The sequence below is a fragment of the Mesoplodon densirostris genome, chromosome 3 (genome assembly GCF_025265405.1).
Source record: "Mesoplodon densirostris isolate mMesDen1 chromosome 3, mMesDen1 primary haplotype, whole genome shotgun sequence".
In the NCBI taxonomy this organism is placed as follows: Eukaryota; Metazoa; Chordata; class Mammalia; order Artiodactyla; family Ziphiidae; genus Mesoplodon; species Mesoplodon densirostris.
The window spans coordinates 139,545,100-139,572,701 of NC_082663.1; the positions used below are offsets into that span (position 1 = coordinate 139,545,100).

The window sequence follows — 27,602 nt, forward strand, 5'->3', positions numbered from 1 at the left end:
TAGCATAATCATAAAATGAAAAAATTGATAAACTGCACTTTATAAACATTTAAAAATTTTGCTCTGTGAAAGAAATTTAAGATAAAGACCAACCACACACTAGGAAAAAAGACTTGCAAATCGCATATCTGACAAAGGATTTGTATGTAAAATGCAACAGTGGAAGGTAACAATCCAAGGAAAATTAATGGGCAAAAGATTTGAACAGGTGCTTTACCACAGAAGATATATGGATGGCAAATAGGCACATGAAAAATTGTTCAACATCATTAGCCAATAGGAAATGCAAATTAAAATCACAGTGATATATCATTGCACACCTATAAGAATGGCTGGGGAAAAACTGACACTTTCAGGTGCCAGTGAGTATGGGCAGCAACCAGAACTCTCACACGTTAATGAGAGGAATTTTAAATGACATGGACACCTAAGGAAAAGAGTATGGAGGTTCCTCAAAAAATTAAAGATAAAACTGCCATATGATCCAGCAAAACTGAAATCAGGATCTCACAGAGATATCTGCACTCCCATTTCATTGCAGTATTATTCACAACAGCCAAGATATGTAAACAAACTAACTGTCTATCAGTGGATGAATGGATGAAGAGGATGTGATACACACACACACACACTGGAATATTATTCAGTCAGGAGAAAGAAGGAAAACCTGCTCATTTGTGACAACGTGGTTGGACCTTGAGAGCATTATGTTAAGTGAAATAAGTTAGAGAAAGACAAATACAGGCAGCCTTCCATATCTGCGGGTTCTGCATCTGCATAGTCAACAAATCCCAGATCAAAAAGATTCGGGGGAGGGGGAAGTCCAAAAAATTCCAAAAAGCAATACTTGAATTTGCTGTGTACCAGAAACTATTTACATAGCATTTACATTGTATTTGGCATTATAAGTAATCTAGAGATGATTTAAAGTATACAGGAGGATATGTGTAGGTTGTATGCAAATGCTACACTATTTTATATGAGGGACTTGAGTATCCCCAATTATTGGTATCCACGGGGAGTCCTGGAACCAATCCCCCCATCCCTCGCAGATACTGAGGGATAACTGTACTGTATGATATTACTTATATGTGGAATCTAAAAAAGACAAACTCAAAGAAACAGAGTAGAGTGATGGTTACCAGGGGTTGGATAAATGGGGAGATACTGGTCAAAGGATACAAACTTCTAGTTATAACATGAACAAGTTTGGGGACCTAATGTACAGTATGGTGACTACAGCTAATGGTACTGTGTCAGAAACTTGAATGTTCCCGAAAGAGTAGATCTTAAATGTTCTGACCACAAAAAAGAAATGGTAAGTATGTGACGGGGTAGAGGTGGCAGCTAATACTATGTATCATCACTTTCTAAGTTATAAATGTATTAAATCAACGTGTTGTACACCTTAAACAGAAATGTTATGTGTCAATTATATCTCAATAAAGCTGGGAATTTTAATGAAATTAAAAATTTTAAATGGCACACTTTGGAAATAGTTTGGTTGTTTCTTCTAATGTTAAACACACACACACGTAATATGACCCAGCCATCCCATTCCAAGAGCAGTGAACAGTTGCACACAAATATTCATAGTAGCTTTATTCATGACAGCGCAAAATTGAAAACAATCCACATGTCCTCCAACTGGTGAAGAAAATGTGGCTCACCATATTATGGACTATTACTTAAGAAAGTATTGATGCATGCAACATGAGTGAATTGTAAATGCATTGTTAGGTGAAAGAAGCCAGACTATAGGGATGGAGACTAGATCAGTGTTTGGCAGGAGTTGGGGTGAAAAGTTTTTGACTATCAAGGGTGACTATGGTAGTGGTGGTTACACAACTCTAGACATTTCAAATCTCAGAACTGTACACCAAATAGAGCAAACTTTACTTTTAGTAAATTTTGTAAATTTACATACAGTTTTAAAATGAGGTTGAGGGTAACTAACCACATATATTATTTGCATAAATATACTGTGGAATGATATACAAAAAGTAAAGTATTTACCTAAAGATGAAAAAACTGGGAAAACAAAGGACATATGGAAGACAAGTATTTTCACTGAGCATCTTATTTTGTACGTGAGTGAATGAATCCCCTGTCAAAAATACTACATTTAAAAAGTTAGGCACCACTCATCCAAGAGTGTCTTCTAGTAATCCTGCAGTGGTTCTCCAGGTGATCTGATGCACCTGGGGCTGAGACACCTTGAAAATTGCTTCCTTGGAAGCTAAGGCATGAATTCTGAAGCCAAGCTGACCAAACTTACCCCCACTCTACCACTCATCAACTGAGTGACCTTGAGCAAGTGAGTTAAGCTCTCCAATCCATAAGATTAGTGTGAGGATGAAATCAGTGTTTACCTGGGGGAGCTGAAGTGTCGTAACCTTCTCCCCTCCAGTGGTCTACTTCTGTTAATAGGACCAAAATCAGTGTCTGTGGAGTCATCAAGCCTTACGTGTTGTATGAAAAGTGTTTAACCACACCCACACCTTACATGAATGCATGTGTATCTATTGCTATAAAAATGAAATTTCTACACCAAAAGTTATGTGATTAAGAGTAACTCAATATGTAATTGGTTGTGATATCTCAAGCTCATTAAGGTGCATAAAGGGAATTCTTGCAAAGTGAGACAAACTAAATTATTTCCTGACATAATGTTATTTACAAAAATAAAGAGTGGCTTGAATACTTAACACAAAGATTTTAAAGGCCCCCAGGATGATTTTATGTTGTTGAAGGATGTTCACAATACATTATTATATGAAAACCCTAGATTAACAAGAAAAATGTAAGATAAAATAACATTTTTTTATGTTGAGATAAAGCTCACTTAATATAAAATTCATTCATTCCTAAAATTCATAACATTAAAGTGTCGATTCCATGCATCTAGTACATTCACAACGGTGTGCAACCACCACCTCTCCTCTATCTAGTTCCAAAATATTTTCATCACCTGCAAAGGAGACCTGTACCCATTAGCAGTCATTATTTCCTCCTCCACCCTCCACCACCTGAATCTATCTCTATGGATGTACCTATTCTGCACATTTCATATAAATGGAATCATATAATATATGACCTTTTGTGTCCGGCTTCTTTCACTTACCATGATGTTTCAAAGTTCATTCATGTTGTAGCATGTATCAGTGCTTCACTCCTTTTTATGACCCAATAATATTTCTTGTTATGGATATACCTCATTTTTTAAATTCATCCATCTGTTAATGGATGTTTGAACTGTTTCCCAAATATCCAACTTCTGGCAATTGTGGATGGTGCCACTATGAAGGGCCATGTACAACTTTTTGTTTAAACCCTGCTTTCAATTCTTTTGGGTACATACCTAGGAGCAGGATGGCAGGGTCATATGGTAATTCTAGGTTTAATTTATTGAGGAAACACTAGGCTGTTTTCCACAGTGGCTGCCCCATTTTCCATCCCCACCAGCAGTGTATGAGGGTTCCAATTACCCCACATCCTCACCAACCCTTGTTATTTTCCATTGTTTTATATTCTTGCTGTCCTAGTGGGTGTGAAGTGATATCACACTGTGTCATTGATTTGCATTTCCCTAATGACGAATGATGTTGTGTATCTTTCCATGTGCTTGTTAGTCAGTATAATAGTAATTTTAAAAAGGAGATTATATGTAAATGTAATAAATTTAGATGTAAATTCAAAATTTTACTTGTATAAGAATTACATATAAAATTAAAAACTGGCAATATATGTGAGAGAATATGAGCAGTGATTGCTTTGACATGTTTGGATTACGGATATAATTTTTATTTCTTACTTTTTATTATTTGTGTTTTCTTCTATGGCAAGGTATCATTTGGGGGAAAAGAAAAACATTTTAAATAAGAACTCTGAAGGCAAAGGAAAACATATGTGATTTTCAGCTTAGAATATACTAAATATTTCCTCATTTCATGTTACAGTGTTTCTTTCTTATTTTGCAACCAGTAAGTCTTCTGGCCCCTGAAAGGCTCTGAGACTAGGACTCTATCCCAGGACCTCCTACAGCCTGATTGGGGCAAGTCCTGAGGCAGCTGCTGTCCCAGGTGCTGAAGTGGCCCCACTCCTGCCCCCTCGACCTCCTCTCACTATTGTGGACCCTCTTGACTTCCACTTCCTAGATGAAAATGAAGTCCTGGGTCATGCCTCTCTGAGGGAAAAATTTTTTTTTCAGTTCCTAGCTTCAGACCAGCTTCACATCAAAGCCCACTGTAACTATGTAACAGATGTAACTATGGAGATTTTGAATTTACTGAATCTTCTAATGACAGTTACCTTCAATGGCAGGTTTCCACACGTCCCAAAACTTAAATATAACTTTTATAACTTTAAAACATTTTAAATTTGAGAAAGTGATGCAAAAAGAAGGGAAGAAATGAACCTATTGAGTACTGATGCTTACCAGATACTGAGTCAGTCATTTTGCTCATGCTTGCTTATAAATCTCCACAACCCGCAATAAGGTGGCTACTATTATGTAATAAAGGCACTGAGGCTTAGAGAGAGACATGATTTTCCCCAAGCCAAGCAACTAGTAAATGGCAGACTGGGATGGTGACTACTACAGGAGGAAGTGGTGGATCCAGCGTCATCTGAACCTGACTGCATCTAGCTCTCTGCTGCACCTTCCCTAAAGAGTATCCTTGACCTTGTGATCCAAGATGGAGCTCCAGCTACCACATCAATATCCACCCCCCCACCCCCTTCCCCCGCCCCCCAGGTTCATAGCCTCTCAGACCGCCTGGATCCCCCCAGACCCCAAGCATCCCTCTCAATGAAACTGGGGCAGACATGGCAGCACAGTTTTATTCCTAGGAATCTGCAAAGTGAGGTGTCTACGGTCAGGGTGGATCGCAGGTCAGACGGTGGTGGGTCACTGCTGACTTGCACTCAGCGGCTCCACACGCAACCAAAGTCCGCCCTCTGCGCGCAGGATCAGCTCCGGCTTCCTGCGTGGCTCCTCCTTGTCCGGCAGCACACGGAAGCGCAGCAGCGTGAGCGCCAGGACCACCTTCATCTCTGTCATGGCGAATGACTGCCCAATGCAGTTCCTGTGGGCGAGAGCGGGAGCTCTGACTGCGCCCGGAACCCTCATCCGGGCCCCAGCGCACCGTGTATCTGGCCCACAACCCCCATCCCCACCAACAGGGATGGAGAAGGAGGCTAACCGTGCCTGGAACCCCCACGTGGGTTTACATATCCCCAGAGCTTAGCCCACACTCCAGTCTTGAACTCAGATCAGCAGACAGGGGAACAGGGCTCTCAACACACCTCGGACCCCTCCTCGGGCCCACCACCATTCCCCAGACCCTTACGCATAATGTCCAATGGAGCGGAGGGAAACTCTGACCAATTTAAATTTTCCCTCTTCCCGGACCCCAAAATCAAGGCTGGAATTTCAGTCCCAGACCCCTGCGCTCACCACTCCATTCCTACCTCAGATGCCCCATCCTCACCTGGGCCCCGCGGAGAAGGGAATAAAAGCCAGAGGTGACCTCCCCTTGATGTTTTCTGGGTCAAAGCGGAAAGGGTCATAGACCTGGGGGCAAGGCAAGACAAGGCTACTTGGCAGATGTTTGTATAATGGGGGGAGGTGATGTCTGATTTGCTAAGCCAGAACCCTGTGCCCTCCTCTAGGGCCCCCGAGGGGAGTGGGCTAGGATGAGGGAGGTGGGGGGTAGGGGAGGCAGCACCTCAGGGTCTGGCCACACCGATGGGTTGTGATGGGTCCCGAAAATACTGATGAGGCAGATAACACCTGTGGGAGAGGAGGGGCCAGTCAGGACTAGGTCCAAGCCACCTGACTGGGCCCCTCTTTCTAACCAGGAACCTCCTCCCCTAGTCATTGTGGGCACCTTTGGGGATGACCCGTCCATCTGGGAGCACAGTGTCCTGGGTACAGCGGCGGGAGATGACTGTCACTGGGGGGTGCAACCGCAGACTCTCCTTGATGCACATGGTCAGGAAGGGCAACTGGGCCAGATCGTCCCTAAGGAATCCCCATGACAATTATCCAGGGAGCAAAAACAGAGATATCGCCTCCCCCGCAACCCTCCTGCTGTCCCATGAGATCCTCTCTCCCTATAACAAAATTGCAGATGGATCAAATATCTCCAAACACATTAAGTTGTATACATTAGATAGGTACAGCTTTTTCTTTGTCCATCATACCTCAATAAAATGGTTCTTAGAAATAAATAAAGAAAAGCAATATCACAGAAGAACCAGACAAAATTTAGTGAGATATTTTTAGAAGTTTTTCCAAGCAAAACATCGAAGAGCCAACCATAAAAACGTTTACACATTCTTATAAAAATAAAATATTCTTTATGGCAAGATAGCAAAATCAAAAGGCAAATGAGTAAGAAACAAAAGATCAGATTCACTGTTGATTCATTTATTACAGCACTAGAGATACTAGCTAATGCAATTAGAGGAAAAAGGAGAGTAATGTCATTTGAAATGTGGGGTAAATATATCATTTTCAGCAGATAATGATTTTATACTTAGAAAACAAGAGAATTCACTGGAAAACTTTTATAAGCATCGAAGATAAGATTCAGTAAGGGGACTGAACATTTTGTGTGGTGTTTTAACTTCTTAATAGTTGATACAGTTAACTAATTCAAAATTGGAAAACTACAAAACACCACCCCCGTGGCCTAACAGCACTCATTTCCCCTCTTCACAGTTTGCCTAGTGATTATTTTATATGTATCCTTCCAGAGGTACTTTTTTGCATTAAAAAATATATATAGTAGCATGCTATGTACTATACACACTGCTCTGTATCTTTTTCATGTAACAGCATATCAATCTTTTCTTGTACATCTCTTGGGCCCAGTGTCCAAAATGGGCCTTTCCTACTCTGGAGCTATAAAATAATTTCCCATGGTTTCCTCTAGAGCCTTTAAAACTCCTTTATTTTTTATTTTAAATATTTGATTCATGTAGATGTTATTTTCTTATGACATAAGAGCAGGTTGAACTAACCTTTTTCTATGTAGCTTTCCAGTTGTTCCAAGTTTTTATTAAATGATCTTTATTTTTCCTATTGATATGGGACTCCATATTTAGCATTTACTATGTTCACTGCACAAGAAATTTATATCCATAAATTATTAGTTTTTGTATTAGAAAGAATAGATGATGAAAGAAATGATGATGATGATGTTATAAAATATCTGGATTAAAATTAACAAGAAATGTGAATGTATTCCAAATGAACTTATAAATATTTCTCAATACAGATAGACTAGATGATTCACCATAGCAACAAGAGTATCTAAGGGTTAATTTAGCAAAAGCTGCATAAGATCTCTATACTAAAATTTTAAACTCTATTAAAAGCCTAAAGATTATTTGAATATACAAAAATGGATATTCATTCCACACTCTGGGATAGTGTGTGTTAATATTATGATGTAATCTCTTTTCCACAAGCCAATCATATGTTCAATTAAACCTCCTCCCTCACTCATTTCTCTTTCTCTGTCTCTCTCTTTCTCTGTCTCTTTCTCCCCTTCTCCACATCACTTCATTTTTGCCCGGCTGTCTTTTTGACCTAACTGCATCTCAAATGCATCCAGATATCTACTGATCATCTTTCAGGGTCTCAGCTGAGGCACTTTTTTCCACCCTCAACTTTGCCTCTCTTACTCTAAACCCCAGCACTGCCCATGTGCACTGGGAGTGTCCTGACCTGGAGCTATTCCTCGCCAGGCTGGGAGCTCCTGGAAGGCAAAGACTGGGTCTGGGTCCTTCTTGAGTCTCCAGGACACAGAATGGGGCTGGAAAGAATTGGAAATGGCATAGAATTGGAGATAGGAAGGCAGTTTGGCAGTGTTTCCTAAATGGGAACTGGATGGATGAAGATGCAGCTGTTCCTGGACAGGAGTTGAATGACTTTAGTCCTCAGGTATTCCCTGTGAATCCTGGACTAAATAATACGAAGAATTAGGGGGCAGGAGATCAGCAAACACTCAGGGATGAAGATGTTTAAAAACATGTGATTCAGGGAGAAAAGTAAGGGAGTGGAGAGGAAGTTCACTTACTGAATATGTGCTAAGTGGCATCATCAGACCTCACACATTGTCACTAATTCTCTCAGAAATCCAGGTCTTTCTGTCCCCAGAGCCTGCAAACTTTCCCCTGTTATACATACTGGGTACTAGACCCTGCTTCTGGGATCTTCTCCTATTTCCACTAAGCAATAATGACAGAATCAACAAAAAGATTTGCCCTCTTCCCCAGCCAGGGTGCAAGGCCAATGTGGGGGCTCAGAAAAAGACCAGGAGGACTTGCACTCACCATTCAATCTCCTTAGGCTCACGGTCCCTCAGTAGTGCTTGCACCTCCTGCCGGCAGCGCTCCTGGTATTCTGGGTGCTTTGCAAGGTTGTACAGGACCCAGGAGAGGCCACTGGCTGTGGTATCATGGCCTGAGGGGCATCAGAAAAGCTTGGGTCTCTGGGCTACTTCAGCACCAGAAGGCGGACAGCACCCTCACAGTAAGGCCCATGGGGAGGATGGGGAGTGATGGGGTGATCTAGTGTCCACTCGCCAAGTTCCTTGGTGGGGGAGAGACCCCTTCCCCTCTGTAGTCTCACACTGGGACCCTCACCCTCAAACATGAAGGTGTCAGCTTCAGCTCGGATATCTTCATCTGATAATCCCTTCCCATCTTCATCCTGGAGAGAAAGCAAGATCCCCAGGATCACTGAGGGCCCCTGAGCCTAAACTGAGACAATCTCAACCTCCATCATCCATCCAGAAACCCGAGCCCACCCTGAACTCCTAGACCTCGTTTGCTTGCTATCACACGAGAGCCCACCCCACAGGCCTCCTCTTGACCTCTTTGCCTCCTGTGTTGTCCCTGGTGAAAGGAATCAATGATCTATAAATATTGTCATGTCTCTACATGATGCAACCTGGGTTACCGGATGATTGAGTGGCAACTTGACTTGGAAGCTATAGCTTGAGCATTGCCCCAAAGCCATTTGCCCATATGTTAGGATAGTAAATCCAGGGATTCCTTATCTCTCCTGGGAATAAGGAATGGGTTATAAACCTGTAGAATCTATAGACTTTGCCTTCTCTCCCACGAGGATTTGTTTAAGTTCAAGAACAATCTCTCTCTCCTCTTCTCTTCTCTTCTCTTCTCTTCTCTTCTCTTCTCTTCTCTTCCCTCCCCACCCTCCCCTTCCTCCTCTCCCCTCCCCTCCCCTCCCCCCTCTCCCCTCCCCTCCCCTCCCCTTCCTCCTCTCCCCTCCCCTTCCTCCTCTCCCCTCCCCTCCCCTCCCCTTCCTCCTCTCCCCTCCCCTCCCCTCCCCTTCCTCCTCTCCCCTCCCCTCCCCTCTCCTCCCCTCCTGTTCCCTTTCCTTTTCTCTCTCTCTCTCTCTCCCCCTCTCCTTCCCCCCCCCGTAGGGAAGAAGGGGCAGATGTCCTGTATAAGTTCTAAAGTTCAAAATCTGGAGTTACTTATCCTGCAATGCAAGCATGGCTGCATGTATAGGTAAAACATTTTGGAGCCCTCAGAGAAATTTAGGAATGGGGAACCATAGCTACAATTCTACTCTGGCTACTGTTACTGCTATAAGTAATAAATGGGCTGCTCTGATCCAGAGTTTTGTATATATACATACATGTATATATACAGTCTGCCTCTGTGGTAGACTAACTTATTAGCTTGTAAGTAGAGTAAAATCTCAGGACTTCACAGTTTCAGACTCAGCAATCCCCTGCAGGGGGGATTCCACAAACTCATCTCTAAAACTTACCCCTGACTAATCCCTCCCTCAAGCACCTCACATGGCTCCCCAGTACTCTTTGTATCCCGTCCAAGCTCTTTGATCGAATCGAGATCCATTCTAATACTTCTACTCAGATACCAGAGGAGCCTACCTTGGTCAGCAGGAGCACGTCAATAAAGTCCAAGGTCTTGGCCTTAGCCTTGGCCTTGAGGAAGTCATCAATGCCCTGACTGGGGAGGGTACGCCGCCGCTCCTGGATAACAGCATCTGTGAAGTCGTGAACCAGGCGGCAGGCCCTGCGGAAGCACCGCCCGTCGGGGGTGAGGTAGTACAGGAGGTCTATGTGCAGGCAGATCTGCTGGTGCCGCTTTGCCACTAGGGCACTGAGCTCCAAGATGGCAGCAATATATTCACTGGGCTTCCTGCAGGATGAGAGCATGAAGGGAGCCAACAATATAAAACACCTGAAGGCCAGAAGCCAGGAGCTACCTCCCTCTAGGAAACTGAGGCTCCAAGAACAGATGGCCCACAGACACAGTGTGGGGAGAAGTCAGGACATGAGTCTCTCCAGATCCTTCTCTCCTACATCCCATCTCTGTGAGCTGCCTCCATGCCCCAGGCACCCAGAGCACAGCTTAGATATCATGCTTCTTTCCTCTGTCTCTCACCCAGTACCTGCCCCTTCTCCTTCCCCAAACTGTCCACACAGCTCAGAACTTATCCTCTGCTAGCTGGTCAATGGCCCAGCCCTTCCCTATTCTCCTTACATCCAATGTCAACAACATTCAGTTGGTCTTCTGTTGAGTCAGATGTCCAAGCTCAACTTTAACCAAGACCCTCATCTGCTCAAACGCATTCCTTGGCTCCCAGGAAACTTCAGATAAAGTTCATATCCTCTATGTCTGACTTCAGAATGTCCTTAAGACATAACCCTGCCCACTCCTCCAAACTTATTTCCAAGGTGTCTCCTCACAGTTGCACACACTTTGCTCATCCTACCTTCCTGGCCTTTATCAAACAGTTCTACCTACCTGAAAGTTTAGCTCCTTTTCTTTCCCTTTCCCTGTCCTTCAATGTCCAGCTCTGACCCACCTCCTCCAGGAAGGCCCTTCTGATAGCCCTGGTCAGTCCTCCCTCCCCCATCTACTCCCTTGGGTGTATGGCTCACATTCCTGGGCCCTGGGCTGAGACTCACTCCTGGCAATTGCTGTCGAAACTGAAGACGCATTTCTGAAGGCTGTCCAGGGTCATGAGGCTGATGTGTTCAAACATGTCCAGATGGGTGTGGCCCTCTGTGACCAGGTGCTGCCACTTGGCCTGGACAAAGAAGGGGACAGAGCTGGGTCTGGGAACTGACTCCCCAGAACCCTCCCTAACCCCTAAACACCAAGATGCACTCCCCCAGATTCTGACTCCTGGGCCCAGGCACACAACCCCAGGGAGGACCAGACCTGGGTAGGTGTGAAAGCTGTTATTATTAGGGCATGAAGTCACCATGGCTGAGAGTCACGAGATCTGGGTTTTTAAATCCTGGCTCTGCCCACTATACTCTTTGTATCCTTGGTCAACTTATTGCATAAAGTAAATGCTCAACAAATGTTAGCTTCCTTCATCTTCATTGTTATAAATTGATTAGGAAAATGTCCCCTATGTTGAGAGAGGTAGTCCTCCATGGGTCCTGAGTACCCCTGCACATTTTTGCTGGGTATGCCAAAAAATTGCAAGACTCTGATGTTCTTTACCTGGGCCATTTCTCAGAGTTGTTTTTGTAAAAAACAACCTTGAGCAGTGAGGTAATGTTGAAACCTTGTAACCCAGATTGAGACTTGAACCCATGGTCTTTTAACTGAAATCACACACTTGGTCTCACGACTTAATGAAGCTCAGGTTCTTGATGTCTCATTGCAGAAAGAATTCAGTGAGAGACAAAGTGATCGGTAAGAAGAGGATTTATTTAGGGAGAAACACATTCCACAGAGTGTGGGCCATCTCAGAAGGCAAGAGGCCTTGGGAGAAACACTTTACAGACAGAGTGTGAGCCATCTCAGAAGGTGAGAGCGGCCCCAGGGTATTGCGTTGTCAGTTTTTATAGGGGTGGGTAATTTCATAGGCTAATGAGTGGGAGGAGTATTCCAGCTATTTTGGGGAAGGGGTGGGGATTTCCAGAAACTGGGCTACTGCTCACTTTTTGACCTTTATGGTCAGGCTTCGAACTGTCATCGCACTTGTGGGTGTGTCATTTAGCGAGCTGATGTGTTACAATAAGCGTATATTGAGGCTCAAGGTCTAGTGGAAGTCGACTCGTCCGCCATCTTGGATCTGTTTGGTTCTAATCAGTTTATGTCATGTCCTCTGGCTATGTCATTCGTTTAAAGGTTGTGCCCTGCTCCCTTCCCTCCTGTTTCAATGTCTCCTCCTGGACAAATACCAGGCTTGCTTCTAATTGCTATAAAAGTCATAGAGTCCCTAAACCTAGTGCTCCTTCCCTTGTAATACAACATACTATATGAGCAGGCATCTATTGAAGCCCACCTGTGTCATCCTCAAGGTATTTGGTGACTTGGAAGAAGAATGCAAACCAACAAGAAGCACAGGCTGTTTTCTGTGCCAAAAGTAATAAACTGTCCTTTGTCTCTAACCCAGGAGTCTCATGACTTCTGGCAGAATCCACAAAAGAGTAACAAGCTCCCTTGTCAGCTTGCAGGTATGGAAAAATCTGAGGCACGTCACAAAATCTTTACGTCCACTACTCCATTCCCATGTATAAATCCAAACATTTTGCAATGTATTTTTTCAGTAACTTCTATTAGGAGGTGGAGCCTATTTCACCATCCTTCTATTCTGAGCTGGCCTTGGACTTGTTTTGGCCAATAGACTATGGTGAAAATAATGAGGTGATCATCCCAAACCTAGACCCCACGGGCACTGCAGCTTCCTCTCAGTCTTTTCAAACCCTGCCTCTGCCATTTGAACCAGACTGAGATGTCTTCTGAAAGGAGAGGATCACATGAAAGGAAGTCTAGTTGCCTTAGCTGAGGTCATCCTAGATCAACTTGCAGCCAACCAAGCTCCAAACATGTGAGAGGACTGACCCCAGATCAGCAATGCTTCATATCTGTATGGTCAGGCCGCCCAAGATAGCTGTCCTCTTGTTCTCTGTACATCCCTTGCTTGACCAGTCCTTGTTTCACCTACACCCTATTCACATGGCTGACCTTCCCTCTTAATCATAGAGTCTAATCAGTAACTGCCTAAATACTCGACTCCAGCCCCAGATAGTGATTGTTCTAATATTTAGATCAAAACATCTCCACCATGATAGCTTATCAAAGGGGTAGTAAGGGGTATGCTCCTCTGCTGGTTTCCTTGGTAACTTATGAGCCAACCTGATGTCAATTCCCCTACAACTGGTAACCTCCCACCCATCCACCCCCATAGGAAGACTGCCGCCATGTCCTTCCCGCTGTCAGCCACACATGGTGGGGTGTCACTCCAGGACCTTGCTTCAGACATGTAAGATGCCCCCGTCCATTAAACCACTGATGTCTCTGTTGGAGGCTGCAGGCCTGTGGGGTTCAGCCCAACACTATCTGACCCACAGCTGATTATAGATACGTGAGTGACCCCACCTACATTCAGAGGAACCAGCCAACTGACTCACAGACTTGCTGTCAATACTAAACCCTTATCGTTTTGAAGTGATTTGTTACTCAGGAATAACTACTACATGATATTCATCATTATCATCAAACATGCCTCAAGATTCCATGGCTTCTGTGAAGGTAAAATAGAAACTATTACCTTCTCAGCACCTACTATGTGCCAGGGACATGGCTCCATTATGTTATCTCGACCACCGTGCAAAGCAGGGATCACATCATACTCATTTTATAGCCAAGGAAATTGAGGCTCAGAAGGAAAGAACAATGGCCCAAGCCACCTAGAAGAGCCAGAATTACAGACAAGATGTATCTGAGTCCCTGTTGTCCCCAAGGCTCCAGCTGGGACCCTGAGTTCAAGATACTCACATGCATGATGTCTGCACTTTGGGTGAAAATCTTCATATAGGGCTTCAGGATGTTGAAGTGGAAGGCAGGTGTCAGCATGCGACGGCGGCTGCTCCACTTGTCACCGGCACTCAGCAGGAGCCCATCCCCTAGCCAAGGTAGCCACAGGGAGTGGGCAAGGGCAGCACCTTCTCCTGGGCCCCCAAGGTTGTCCCCAACCCCCTTCACTCACAGTTACTCACCCAGCCAGGGCCTCATAAAGTCGTAGAAGTGCACGTCCTTGGGTGCGACGGTGGCTGACATGAATGAGGACCATCAGGGGCCAGGAAGAAGGGGAGGGGAGGGATTTTGGTGGGGGGTGGAGGCTCCCAGCCAGGAACCTGCATTCCCCCTCCAAGCCCAGCATAGCAGGAATGGGGCCAAGAGCACAGGAAACTGGGAGGAGGGGGGAAGGGAGGGTGGAACAGACCAGGCTGCAGCACAGAATACAGTCAAGACAGAGCCCATAGACACAACTCTATATGCTTAGACACACCCCAACATGACACAACATACCCCAACATGACTTGACATGGCACCTTATAAACACCGAAGCATAGCCCAGCACTTTACAAAACGCCTTTACAGGACCTAGGACATTACATCTGCCCCAGCACTCTGACCTCTCCTGAGACCTCTGACAGGGCCCTAACATGCACGACACAACCTGACATGACAAAACATGCTCTGCCATGGACCTGAAGACAATCTGACATGACCTCAGTGTGCCCCAGACAGGATCTAATACACATATCACAGACCTGAAACAGGCAAGACCAAGACATACTCTAAGACCTGCATCAGACACGACTCACATAAGGTCTCAGGCATTTCTCAGAGTGACCCTGAGTCCCAGACCTCAGACAAACCTCAAGTGTGGCCCAGACGTGACCAGCAGGAGAACCAGACAATCTCTAATGGCATCTCATATAAGAATCAGAGACTCCAAGATGCTTCACATGTCCTTGGCCATAGCTGAGCCCCAGACATGACTGAGACCATCTCCATTTGAGCTCAGGTGTAAACATATACCCAGTGTCACGCGTTATAACATACACCAGCTGTAACCAGAATCCAGGTAGAAATATAAACGTGACCAGACGTGGCCATGCAGCAGACATTGCACAGACATGACCGCAGGTCAGGCAGGTGGGAGTCCAGGTGAGAGAGAGGCAGTGGCATCTCTGTCATAGCCCTCTCTGCACCCTGGTCACCTGCCCACCTGGAGGCAACACAGAGACCATGGCAGTGGGCAAGCTGCGGCCAGGGAGGTGTCTACCTGGAGCGAAAAGCACAGGCTTGATGCAGATGGGGTGGAAGATGTGGGTGACCACATGCCAGGGTCCAACCCACCAATGGCACACATCCCATAGGTGCTGGCCTGGCCCTGTGTGTACAGGAGACCTTCCTCCAGGCTCTGAATCTGGACAGGCACAAAAATGACCCAATTCACACTCTACCAGGCTGCCAGAGGGAAGGACTTGCAAAGAAGGGATCCAGACCTGAACCTATGAATCACCTCCAGTAGCCGCTTGTCTGTCCTCAGCCTCCTCCTGGGCTCCCTCCTCCCCACACCCTCCATACATGACAATTGGGGTCCCTTAGGTGCAAGGATAGAAAGGGTTTGGACCCCAAATACCATGTTCACCTGACTTCTCTTCCATCCTCATATTCCAGGTATGGAAACTGAGGCTCTGAATGAAGTCACTTGCCAACAGTCTCCCAGACACTAAGCCTGAGACTCCAGCCCAGGTCTGTCTGAATCCAGGGCCTGAGTTCTTAACCATCCAGCTTCTCTGAGCCCCAAAACAATAGCTCAGAGGACCCTATGCTTCTCAGACAGGGCACTCAGAGTCTCAGGGACACAGAGATTGGTCCCATGACCCAGGCAAGGGAAATTAAAGGAATCCTGTATCTTTTCCTGGAAATGTTCTGAATGAGGTCACTTTTCCATGGGGGTTGAGCTTCTGGCATTCATCTTTACCATGATGAGAGTGAAGCCATCACAGATGAACACAGAACTGAAAGATGAAGACAGATTTCTGATGACATTGTTTAAGACCTGGATCCAGCTGGGCTTGAAGACACCCTCCTTGGACTTTACTATCAATTGATTCGCTTTCTTTCCTTAGAACATAGAGGGTTGCATTTCCACCACTAACTGCTGAAAGAGACTTCAGCAGCCAGAGAGAGACAGGGACCTTCCCAGAGTCACTGAGCATTCTGGTGTTTCAACCGAGATCTCTGTCAGTTGCTGCCTGTTCATTCCTCTGCTTGCCAGGTCTGTCTGGGGATGGGAGGAACAGGGGACAAGAGAAGGGAGACAGGGTGTGGTGGAGTCTCCTCAGGGAGATTCCTGGGGACTGGAGAAGGAGGGCACTGAACTAGAAGTGGTCGAGCTGCAGGATAGAGTCAAAGAAACTGACCCACCAGAGAGGTGGATGTCATGGAAATAGCAGTCCAGATCTTCCACCAGCCATGAGTCTTCATTGCTCTGGGCCTGGGTATGGGTGGGACTGAGGGCAGGCCTGGCAGGGGGCCCGGGATGCTATGGACTTCCACTGCTCCGCTTTACCCTCTGCTTTAAAAAATGTCTGCTCATCGATCCAGACACAGTTCCAGCAACTCCTCCTCCAGGAAGCCTTCCGGGATGCCCCAGCAGAAAACCTTGCTTCTCCTCTGGGTTGCCACAGCCCATCTCCCTCTGGCCAATTCCTGACCACACCAGGTCAGGGATCTCTCTGTCCAGACCTGTGTCCTCAAGATTGGGGGTGTCCTTCACCCAGGACACCAGGGTGGGGTGCAGACGGCAGTGAGAGGAGGAAGGAGGCAGTGAGATGGGGGCTGGTGAATACTTGAAGGAAAGAGGAAGATGGCTGAGAGAGAAGAGGGGAGGAAGGGCCAGGGTCCTGTAGGGGCCACATTGAAGCTTGGCAGGGAGGCGCTGGAAGCCCTCAGATGTGTCATGGCACCACCACCACAAGCTCTGCATGGGTACCTGAGGCATTGGCGACATTCCGGATCAAGTCAGGATGGCAGAAAATGACCAGGGGGGTGATAGGACCCATCCAGATCATGTATCCCTGGGGGTAGTTGGCCACCAGCTGAGTTAAGCCCCTCAAGCCCTGCTCCGTGGGGGGGTACTGCAAGCAAGGTAAGGGCCATCAATCCCAGAAGGAACCGCTGCAGTGGACCATGTGTGGGATTCTGCACAGATGGAGGGAATCTCTGCTTCCTCCTGTTCCTTCTCTCTGAGGGCAGGAGGGTCCTGGGGGCCTCTTCATGTCCCCCGAGTGTATCTCAGGGCACAGGGAGAAGACACGCTCTCTGCCCACAGGGAGGGTGACCTTGGTTTGAGAAGACAAATTTTTCTTGTCCTGGGAGTGGTCCCAGCCCCAGGGGCGACCACAGGAGGACATCCCCAGTGGTGAGGTTTGTGGGTAGCAGGGTGGCCTCAGGACTTGTGGACTGGGTTTTGGTCCCACATCCTTTCATATTCTGGCTGGTCCACATGGCCTCTGGTTCCTTGCATGGTAAAGGGTCTGCAGACCTGGGACCTTCCAGCCCTGGCCAACCCCAAGGGATGGTCGTGAATTCTGCCCATCAATCAATATAGCAATTCTGCCCTCTGAACCCCCTCTGCTGGCCATGCTCTGTGCAGAGTGCATCCTGTGTGTCTATTTCTCTGCAAGCTATGGGCATGCCTTTCAATTGTGCCATTTACAAATGAAAAAACTGAGGCCATATGCCCCCAAAGGGGAAGAAGTGTGGGTTGCCTCCTGGTGAAGCATCCTCTCCCCAGGATGCCCCATTCAAACCTGACAAATACCCCCAGGTGCTCTAGACAAGTGCACATAAATCATTTGCACCTTTGTGACTTGCTCCTGTCTCCCCAAGGACCTTGAGGTGAGGATTCAAAGCACTAGATGAGATTGGTCTGGAGAGGGAGAGTGACTCAGCCAAGGTCACACAGCAAGAGGGGCTGGAGGAAGGAAAAGTGACCAAGACTGGCCCCTCACAAACAAGCCCTTGGAGGGGAAGGCAGAACTGCAGCAACTTTGTAACATTCCTCCCACTTCCAGGATGTCCTGAAACCATTCCAAGACCTAGAATCTCAGCACTGTGAATCTCATCTTCACGGTGAACTTTGGAATGCGCCCGTTCTGAACTTTGCCTTAATGAACAGTTACTGCAGCAAGTCTCGCCCCAAGTTGTAGTTCTCGTCCCAGGCAGGAAAGGAAAGCTGTCTGGGAGATAGGAGGAGGATACCCATCCCTTTGACCTTGACTGAGGCGGGTGATGGCAAGTTCCTCACCTTGGTCATCAAACATTTATTTTGCATGCCTACTGTATGCCAGCCCTGGACCTGGCACTGTAGTGTCTGATCTCCAGAACTATCATCAAATTGGAAAGATGGTTCATAAGTAATTGGACAATTAACTGTTGAATTAATCATGAGCGGGGCCAAGTCAAAGGTCCAAGTCTGGGGCACAAGGTAGGCAGGCGTGGAGGATGGGAAAGTGTAAGAAGGCTTCTGAAAGAGGAAGTGAGTGGCCAACTTTATCCAGATTGGTCAAGGCGCCCATTGGGACATCTTGGTGGGAGCGGGGGGAAGGGAGTAAGATGAGAGGAAGGGGTCCTGGAGAGGGGAGGGGGTGGGTAGCTGTGCACCTGTAGGTGGGAATGGGGAGGTGATAGCTATTTCCTGTGGGGAAGATGTAGCCCAGAATAAGACACAAGGAAATGGGCCACATGCAGAGCAGACCCTGGACAGCGCACCTCATGTGTGGAAGACAGGCAGGAAATGGACCCCAAAGCAGGCTAGGGATAGAAGGACAGGCTGTGGGGAAGGTCTCGATGGCAGAGCAGACAAATGAAGGAGTGAGGAAAAAGGGGGCTTCTCATCCTCCCTGGCTTCTCTGCTGTCCTAGATCATAGCCCAAACCCTGAGCCCCATTCCTGACCTGAAGGAAGTCCACCCACCCTGATGCTCCAGACTCATCCTGCTACCCGCACTCACCAGGCCCAGGTGACCCAAGAACCAGTTGCGTTTTGGGGGCTGCTGGAAACATTGGAGGCGGCGAGAGTTGTTGTAGAAGGTGTAGGTCCAGGCCAGGACACGGGCCAGTAGCCAGGAGGCCCCGGCCAGCAGCAGGAGTAGCCACGGGGAGGCTGCCACTGGCCCAAGTCCCAGCCAGGACAGGCTCAGCTGCAGCATCCTGTAGGGTAGACATGGTGGAGGTTGAGCTCCTGAGGATGAAGGAATGGGGGGCGATGATGGTGAGCTGTGAGGCAGAGACAAATAGAGGGACGGGAACAAGGCAGTGAGGGGCAGGGATGGGGAGTGCTGGGGATGGTGCAAGAAGGGCTCAGAGAAGGGAGGGAGACCCAGAGAAATCCAGAGGAAGAGAGAAAGACAGACAGACAGAGGAGTTAGTAACCAACTAGTATCCACTCATCTCCCAGGCCAGCTCATTCCCTTGAGCAGTGGCCTTCCGTGCCCCGGGCCAGGACCCCCAGCCCTTAGACCCCCAGCCTGGCACCTTCTGTCAGGAGTGGCTTGTCCCACACAACTTCCTCTCCCCTCCTCTGGGGAAGGCTTTGTCTGGCCCCTGACCTAGAGGAAGCTTCCAGGGGCTGGGCTAAGCCAGCCAATCCCTGCAGCCTGCTTACCTCCTCCCCACCTGGCAGCTGCCCAAATAGAGGGTGGAGGGAAGGGGTTATAGTGTTGTTGAGAGAAGCCTGTGAACAAGCTCAGGATCGCACGGTGTGGACACTGGCTACTCAGGACTCAGCACCTCTTACATGGGTAGGTTGGTGTGTGGGCAAAGGTGACTCTGGACCCCAAGTTCACAGCCAGCCCTGCCCTTCCAAGGCCAGGGTGCAGCAGGTAAAAGCATGAACATTCAGGTGCCAGGTGAGCAGGGCAAACATCTCTGGGGCTCCTCTCCATGTGTGGGCCAGGAGGGTGTCTGCACCATTTCTTGTCATAGAATCAGGAAGCTCAGAGACGTGAAGCCTCTGGCCTCCAGGGCACGCAGCCTGGCAGGAGTTCAAGTCCTGCCTCCAGGCAGCCCAAGGCCTGAGTGGAGACATGACTGCTGGGAGCAAGAACAGAGAACCCAGCCTGGCTGGGGGTTACCTGCATCAGATTTAGGGGTCAAAGTGTCCTCAGCTAGAAGAGGGCACCTGGAGGCATGAGGTGTAAGGCTGCAAGGGGCTGAGAGAGAACAGGATCCAGACAGGGGAGGGCAGAGCTGGGAGATCCTGAGTGGGCAGTCTCACTGTGACTGTGGGCTGTGCCGACCTTCTCTGGGATGTCTTCCCATCTGGGAAATGGGTTGATAGATGAGAGCCTGAGAGGGGGACCAAGGAGAGTTCTGCAGGAAGATGGTAAGGATCAAGAGCTCCTAGAAAGATAGAATGAAGGAAAAGTGTTGGCAACTAGTACTTGTGTTACTCTGTGCCAGTATGCCACATAAAGTATCCCTATTCTGTGCAGAGAACTATATGCAAAGAGTGCCTACTCTGGGCTGGACACCTCAAAAAGCACCCCTCAGGGCTTCCATGGTGGCGCAGTGGTTGAGAGTCCGCCTGCCGATGCAGGGGACACGGGTTCGTGCCCCGATCCCGGAAGATCCCACATGCCGCGGAGCGGCTGGGCCCGCGAGCCATGGCCGCGGAGCCTGTGTGTCCGGAGCCTGTGCTCCGCAACGGGAGAGGCCACAGCAGTGAGAGGCCCGCGTACAGCAAAAAAAAAAAAAAAAAAAAAGCACCCCTCAGTGTGTCAGATACTCTACATAAAGTGTGCCTACTATTTGTCAGGTGCTCTACATAAAGCATACCTACTATGTGCCAGGTACTCTATGTAAAGTACACTGACTGTGTGCTGCGTGCTCCATGTAAATATGCTTACTGTGTGTCAGGTGCTTACATAATGTGTATCTACTATACATCCCAGGGTTCGACGTGAGGTCTCTAAAACAAGCATGCAGGCTGCCTGCTGGCTGGCGTTTCATCTTTCCTTCCTGGGCTGTTGGAAAGGATCAAGTTCTGGATCGGCAGAACTGAGTTCAAATCCAAGCTCTGCTACCTGATGGTTATGTGATGGGCTAGTCACTCGCCCTCTCTAAGCCTCATGTCCTCTTCTATAAATGGAGAGATGGATTTCTATCTCTCGGGTAGCTCACTCCTCAACAAAAAACTGTACTTGAACACCTACTCTGTACCAGGCAGAGTGCTTGGACCCAGGACATTGGAGGAACAAGACAGACAAAGTCTCTGGATTGTGGTGCTCATGTGTGATGGGGGAAGCCATCAGGAAATAAGACAGGGTCAGATAGTGGCAGTAATGAAGGAAATTAACAGCCTGAGACAGAATAGAAAGTGACCAAGGGGACTGTTTTGGACAGGGCAATCAGGGAAGGCCTCCCTGAGGAGGTGGCCTTGTGACTGAGTCCAAGCTTGTACTGCTCCACACAAAAATGTTTAATGAATTGAGAGATGAGCCCTTGGGGTAAGGAATGGTGACCTTATTTGGAGAGTCAGCAGACAAAGAAGTTGGTGGACTAGTGTCCCAAAGAACCATCTTACCTGAGTTAGAATTCAAGCTTCTTTTATACTAAAAGTGGGGTGAGGGTCTGTGTGACTGGTTGCTGTAAGCTTCTTGGTGCTGGAATCCTTTGTTCTTGCAGCTCTCCAGGAGGTCCAGTCACATGGCTCCTGTAATCCTCCAAAAAGACAAATGTTATTTTTTGTGCCACAACTTTTTATCTCTATATGAATGAAAAGTGTTATACCTTTAAAGGTCAAGCCTGGGAAGCAGAGCCTTGAGAAAGGGCTATCATGTATAGCTCAGGCTACAGGCAACATTCTTTTATGAAGGTGCAGGGCCAGCATGACCAAGCACAGACAACAGAGAATAGAGGTTATATAGAGATAATGGAGTAGATCCAATATGGAGTTAGGTTTGTTCTTCTCTGTTACAACCTTTGAGCAGAAACCTGAATGACATGGAGAATTGGGTAGCGAGTGAATAAAGCTCACCACCCCCCCAAGCCTGGCTAGCACTGGAAATACCCAGCACAAAGTGGGGCAAACAAATGGACTTAAAAATGTGTGATTCTTGCTTCCTTCCTCAAAGGCGATGAATTAAGAAAATGGGGCAAGTCTGGCCAGACCTCAGGCAGGAACTCTGGCCAGACCTCAGGCAGGAAGCAGTTGCTGCATTTCACTTACCATAATAAAGATCAGGAAATCTCACAAGCCCCTGAAGACTCATTGAGCCAGGCCAGATCTGTAAGCTGGGGCTGCCAACGTTTTGACAGAGGTACCAGGAAAACAGATGAGCTGGTTTTGGAAAAAATAAGGCACTAGGAAAACTTCAGGAAAGTCTGGAAGACCTGTGATAGTTGCCCTAAATGGGACCTATTGGGTGATGCTAGTTCTGAAAAGTAGCCTGACCACCCCCTCCCCTGAGAAGTGAGGGGACTGTGGCAGGGCTCAAAAGAGAACATCCCTGTGGAGGGCAAAAGAGGGTTCTCATCCAAAAACCAATGGAGGGAGGCCCCAAAACATCACTCCAAAGGAGAGGAAAAAGCCTGAAGGGGGAGAGACAGAATTTTGCTCCCCATTCAGGGGTCTGCTTAGTCAGTGGGCAAAGGGACTGGCCAGGTGCAGAGGAGGTTCATGAATCCCCATCTGCGGGGACATTGTGGAGCTGACACTGACCCAGGTTGAGAAAAGGGGCTACAACAATGTGACCGAATCCAAACTTGTACTGCTTGCCACACAATAAGACAATAAATCGAGAGATGAGGTGCTGGGACAAGGAAAAGACTTGATTCTGAAACCCAGCAGACCAAGGAGATGGTGGACTAGTGTCCCAAAGAACCATCATACTGGAGTTAGAGTTCACGCTTCTTTTACACTGAAAGGGAGTGGGGGTGTGGCTGGTTGTTGCAGACTTCTTCGTGCTAGCCAGATCCCCGGAATGGATGGGATAATCCTTCGTTCTAGCTGCCGTCCCTGGATAATCCTTTGTTCTAGCAGCTGTCCCTGTAGGTCTGGTCACAATGTTTCTGTAAACCTCCAGCAAGGCATGTTATTTTATGTCCTGCAGCTCTTTACCTCTGTAGGAATGAAAAGTGTTACAGACTTAAAGGTCAACCCTGGGAGGCAGAGCCTTGAGAAAGGGGTATCGTGTATATTTCAGGCTATAGGCAACATTCTTTTACAAAGGTGCAGAGCCAGCATGACTAAGCACAGGCAACAGAGCACAAAGGTTAGAATAGATCCACTGTGGAGTGAGGTTTGTTCTTCCCTGTTACAGTGGCAGTCTGGCCATCTACCTGCAGCCCAAGTCAGAGAAGGAGATGATGTTTGGTCAGTGGAAGGCACCTGCAGGCAATCAGAGGGGATTAGAGGACAGACATCCATCCTCTGCTAAAGGCCACTGCTGCTTCCACCTTCAGCTAATTCTCTGCGTTCCAGGAACAGCTACTACCTGGCCTGGGGGTGGTGTCAGCTCTCAGCTGATGCTAGGCCCCCAGGGGGTTACACTAGCCTTGATGGTTTCCCGTGGCTCAGTTGTCTGTGATTTTACATAAGGGGTATGTGCAATCCAATATACATCATGGTAGATGGTTACTGCTAGTTGTCATGAGGAACAGATTTCTCAGTTAATAATTTTAGTACTTTTCTAAGCATGGGAAGATGCAAGAATTCTGGCTCATAAAATTTTTCCTAAATATATCTATCTAAAAGCCTGTTTTCCCAATGTACAGAGTACCTCATCCTGGTGTCTGTCCTGAATTAACAACTACAATGGCTAATGCCTTAATCCTTGTAGAACTAGATGGCAAGCAACATTTCTTGTTTACAAAGCCTGTACATTGTAAATGGCCCCTACTTAAAGCCACTCTCTTGTAGCCCATCTGAGACCTCTGCCAGGACGCGACTATTACATTCCGCAAAGGGATGGGACACCTCAGCAATCCAGTTATGTGAGTGTCGATGTTTGTGTAGGCACAGAAAAAGTTGAAAAATTTTTCTGAAATGGGAGGGCAGAGTAGGAGGAAGAATGGTTCTGTCAAATGTTTACATGGAACCAATTGTTTCCTTTTCTTAGATGAAGCTTGCAAAGCATTTTTCATTATAATTGCTAATCTATGTAATTACAAATTATATTTTCAAAAGGAAAAATGCTTAGTGTCATACATAGTACCATGCTGAGTGCATGCTTAGTGCCATGCCTGATGGGCAGCAGGACTCAATACATACGAATTGTGAGAAGCCAGAGGGCATTGTGGTTAAGAACAAGGACTCCAGGTGCCAGGGTTCAAATCAGGACCAGCTGAGTAAATTTGGGCATGTCTCTTTACCTTTCTGTACCTCAGTTTTCTTGCCTGAAAATTGAGGGTAATGACAAGGTCGTTGTGAAAATCAAATGAATTGAAATGAGTAAAGTGGTAATAACACTCCACAGCTCAGAGTCAGCACCAACGTGAATAACTGCCATTACTTTATGATAGTATGAGGACATGGGCACCAGCCATGAGCATTAGCCTGCACTAGCATACACATCAGCAATCTTGCAGGCTATGAACATCCCCCATTTATTCCCTCTGACCTTATCAGGGAAGAGGCTCCCTAGAAAGTAGCAATCACCGGCTTGGGATCAGAGGGCTCCTTGTCAACATTAGGCTTTGCCACTCTCCAGCTGTGTGAACTTGTGCAAGTAAATTGCCCTCTCTGAGACTCACATTCCTCCTCTGTAAAAAGGGAATAATAACAGACCCTTGGGGATTGGAGGAGTGAGCCTATGTGTGTCTTAGTTTGCATCCTCTGGAAGTAGATCCTCATGCAAGGATTCAAGTGCAAATACTTTATCTGGAGGTGACCCTGAGGCAAGAATTCAACTGCAAGTTGTTTCCTTGGGAAATAATCCCAGGAAATGCCAGTAGGGCACTGTGGAAGTGAGACTGGGAAGGGAAGTCAGCAGGTAAAGGGTACTTAAGCAAGAAAGCTCACACTGTGGCACCTGGGGCTCAGTCCCTCTCTCTCGGGGACAGCAGAGAACATACACCCACAAGTCCTTAGGGCTGCTTCCAAAGGCATTATTTCTCCAGAATGTCCTGCCTGCACTGCTCGGCTGAGGTCTGGGGACAGAGGCAGGAGCCTTCCATAGCAGTTGTTTTCAGGAATACAGCCTGGTGCAGACCATTACAGTGGTTCAGTGACTTCAAGACACATATATTTATACCCTTAAACACATACACACACAGATACACATGCACACAATTGTATACACAATCACATATACACACACACAGTGTGCACACAGCCACACACAAGCACAGTTACATGCACCTACATGTGCTTGCAGTCACATATACACTCTTACATACACATGCACACACACGTGCACACGCACATACATGCATGTACCTGCACACACAGTTACATTCATACACTGACATACACACATGCTCACACATGTGTCACACAGTCACACATACACTTACACACAATCCCACACACAGTCACATAGCCACACACACACATTGAACCAATGGAGACCGAATGTCTTAGAGCTTGTTGTCTCTGAATCTTCAAGCAGAAGGAGCCTCCAACACACTCAGTGACTAGAACAGGCCTGGGTGTGTCTTGAGAATTAAGCAAGGGACCCATGGGGTCCATGCCACCCCTCCTCCCTCTCTCTCATTCATGTACCAGAAAAAGTGAAATATTCAGGTATCAATCTAATAAAATGTGTGCATGGTTTCTAGGATGAACACTTCAAGACACTGATGAAAGAAATCCAAGAATACCCAAATTAATGGAGAGATATACAATGTTCATGGGGTAGAAGGCTCAATATTGTTAAGATGTTAAGTGGCCTCAAATTGATCTACAAATTCAAAGAAATCACAGTCCCTGGAGGAGTTTTTGTAGAAATAAGCTGATTCAAAAATCTACATGAAAATGCAAAGGACTTAGAGTAGCCAAAATTGTTCTGAAAAGGAAAAATATAGTTGAAGGATTTACAAGACCCCTTTCAACACATACTATAAAATAACAGTAATCATGACAGTGCAATACTGATCAAAGACTAGACACATAAATCAGTGGAACAGAATAGAGAGTCCAGAAATTTAAAAAAAAAATCATGCAGGGCAAGTCAATGTACAAAGGATAGTCTTTTCAATAAGTGGTACTGGAAAAATTGGGCATCCACATGCAAAAAAAAAGGTCAACCCATACCTCACACCTTATACAAAATATAACTTAATATGAACCATAGAACTAAATGATGTAAAAATGTAAGACTTTTAGAAGAAAAAATGGAAGAGAATCTTTGTGGCCTTAGGTTAAACAGAGAGTTCTTGTATATAACACCAATAGCATAATCATAAAACAAAAAAATTGATAAACTGCACTTTATAAACCTTTTAAAATTTTGCTCTGTGAAAGAAATTTAAGATAAAGACCAACCACACACTAGGAAAAAAGACTTGCAAATCGCATATCTGACAAAGGATTTGTGTGTAAAATGCAACAGTGGAAGGTAACAATCCAAGGAAAATTAATGGGTAAAAGATTTGAACAGCTGCTTTACCATAGAAGATATATGGATGGCCAATAGGCACATACAAAAATGTTCAACAACATTAGTCATTAGGAAATGCAAATTAAAATCACAGTGATATATCATTGCACACCTATAAGAATGGCTGGGGAAAAACTGACACTTTCAGGTGCCAGTGAGTATGGGCAGCAACCAGAACTCTCACACGTTAATGAGAGGAATTTTAAATGACACGGACACCTATGGAAAACAGTATGGAGGTTCCTCAAAAAATTAAAAATAGGGCCTCCCTGGTGGCGCAGTGGTTGAGAGTCCGCCTGCCGATGCAGGGGATACGGGTTCGTGCCCCGGTCTGGGAGGATCCCATATGCCGCGGAGCGGCTGGGTCCGTGAGCCATGGCCGCTGAGCCTGCGCATCCGGAGCCTGTGCTCCGCAATGGGAGAGGCCACAGCAGTGAGAGGCCCGTGTACCGCAAAAAAAAAAAAAAAAAAAAAAAAATTAAAAATTAAACTACCATATGATCCAGCATAATTGATATCTGGATCTCATAGAGATATCTGCACTCCCATGTTCACTGCAGCATTATTCACAATATCCCAGATATTGAAACGACCTTACTGTCCATAAGTGGATGAATGGGTGAAGAGGATGTGAGATATATATACACATACATACAAACATACAATGGAATATTATTCAGCCAGTAGAAAGGAGGAAAACCTGCTTGTTTGTGACAACATGGTTGGACCTTGAGCATTATGCTAAGTGAAATAAGTTAGAGAAAGACAAATACAGGCAGCCTTCCATATCTGTGGGTTCTGCATCTGCAGATTCAACAAGTCCCAGATGAAAAAGATTTGGGGGAGGGCTTCCCTGAGGGCGCAGTGGTTGAGAGTCCGCCTGCCGATGCAGGGGACATGGGTTCGTGCCCTGGTCCGGGAAGATCCCACATGCTGCGGAGTGGCTGGGCCTGTGAGCCATGGCCGCTGAGCCTGCAGGTCCGGAGCCTGTGCTCCGCAACGGGAGAGGCCACAGCAGTGAGAGGCCCGCATACCGCAAAAAAAAAAAAAAAAAAAGATTTGGGGGAGGGGGAAGTCCAAAAAGTTCCAAAAAGCAAAATTTGAATTTGCTGTGTACCAGAAACTATTTACATAGCATTTACGTTGTATTTGGCATTAT

General features: G+C 46.7%; 1 protein-coding gene and 1 pseudogene across 1 annotated transcript; one reads left to right on the top strand and one right to left on the bottom strand.

The window, feature by feature from the left end:
- The window catches only part of LOC132485579 (cytochrome P450 4F2-like), a 75,998-nt pseudogene that overhangs the window by 25,705 nt on the left and 22,691 nt on the right, over positions 1-27,602 (top strand).
- LOC132485578 (cytochrome P450 4F2-like) lies at positions 4,910-19,051 on the bottom strand. Its single transcript, XM_060092115.1, has 12 exons — positions 18,854-19,051; positions 16,832-16,976; positions 14,037-14,090; positions 13,816-13,943; positions 10,983-11,104; positions 9,939-10,209; positions 8,659-8,725; positions 8,347-8,476; positions 5,892-6,025; positions 5,730-5,794; positions 5,493-5,575; positions 4,910-5,087 (listed from the first exon to the last, which is right to left on the bottom strand). Exons 1-12 carry the CDS (start codon positions 19,049-19,051, stop codon positions 4,910-4,912), a joined length of 1,575 nt encoding a protein of 524 aa, XP_059948098.1.

Coding starts and splice junctions, on each gene's coding strand:
- LOC132485578 (XM_060092115.1), bottom strand. CDS start 19,051: ATGCTGCAGCTGAGCCTGTCCTGGCTGGGACTTGGGCCAGTGGCAGCC. Junction 11,105..13,815: donor AAAGTGCAGACATCATGCAT/GTGAGTATCTTG, acceptor TTCTTTGTCCAG/GCCAAGTGGCAGCACCTGGT. Junction 6,026..8,346: donor GAGCCTAAGGAGATTGAATG/GTGAGTGCAAGT, acceptor GGGATTCCTTAG/GGACGATCTGGCCCAGTTGC.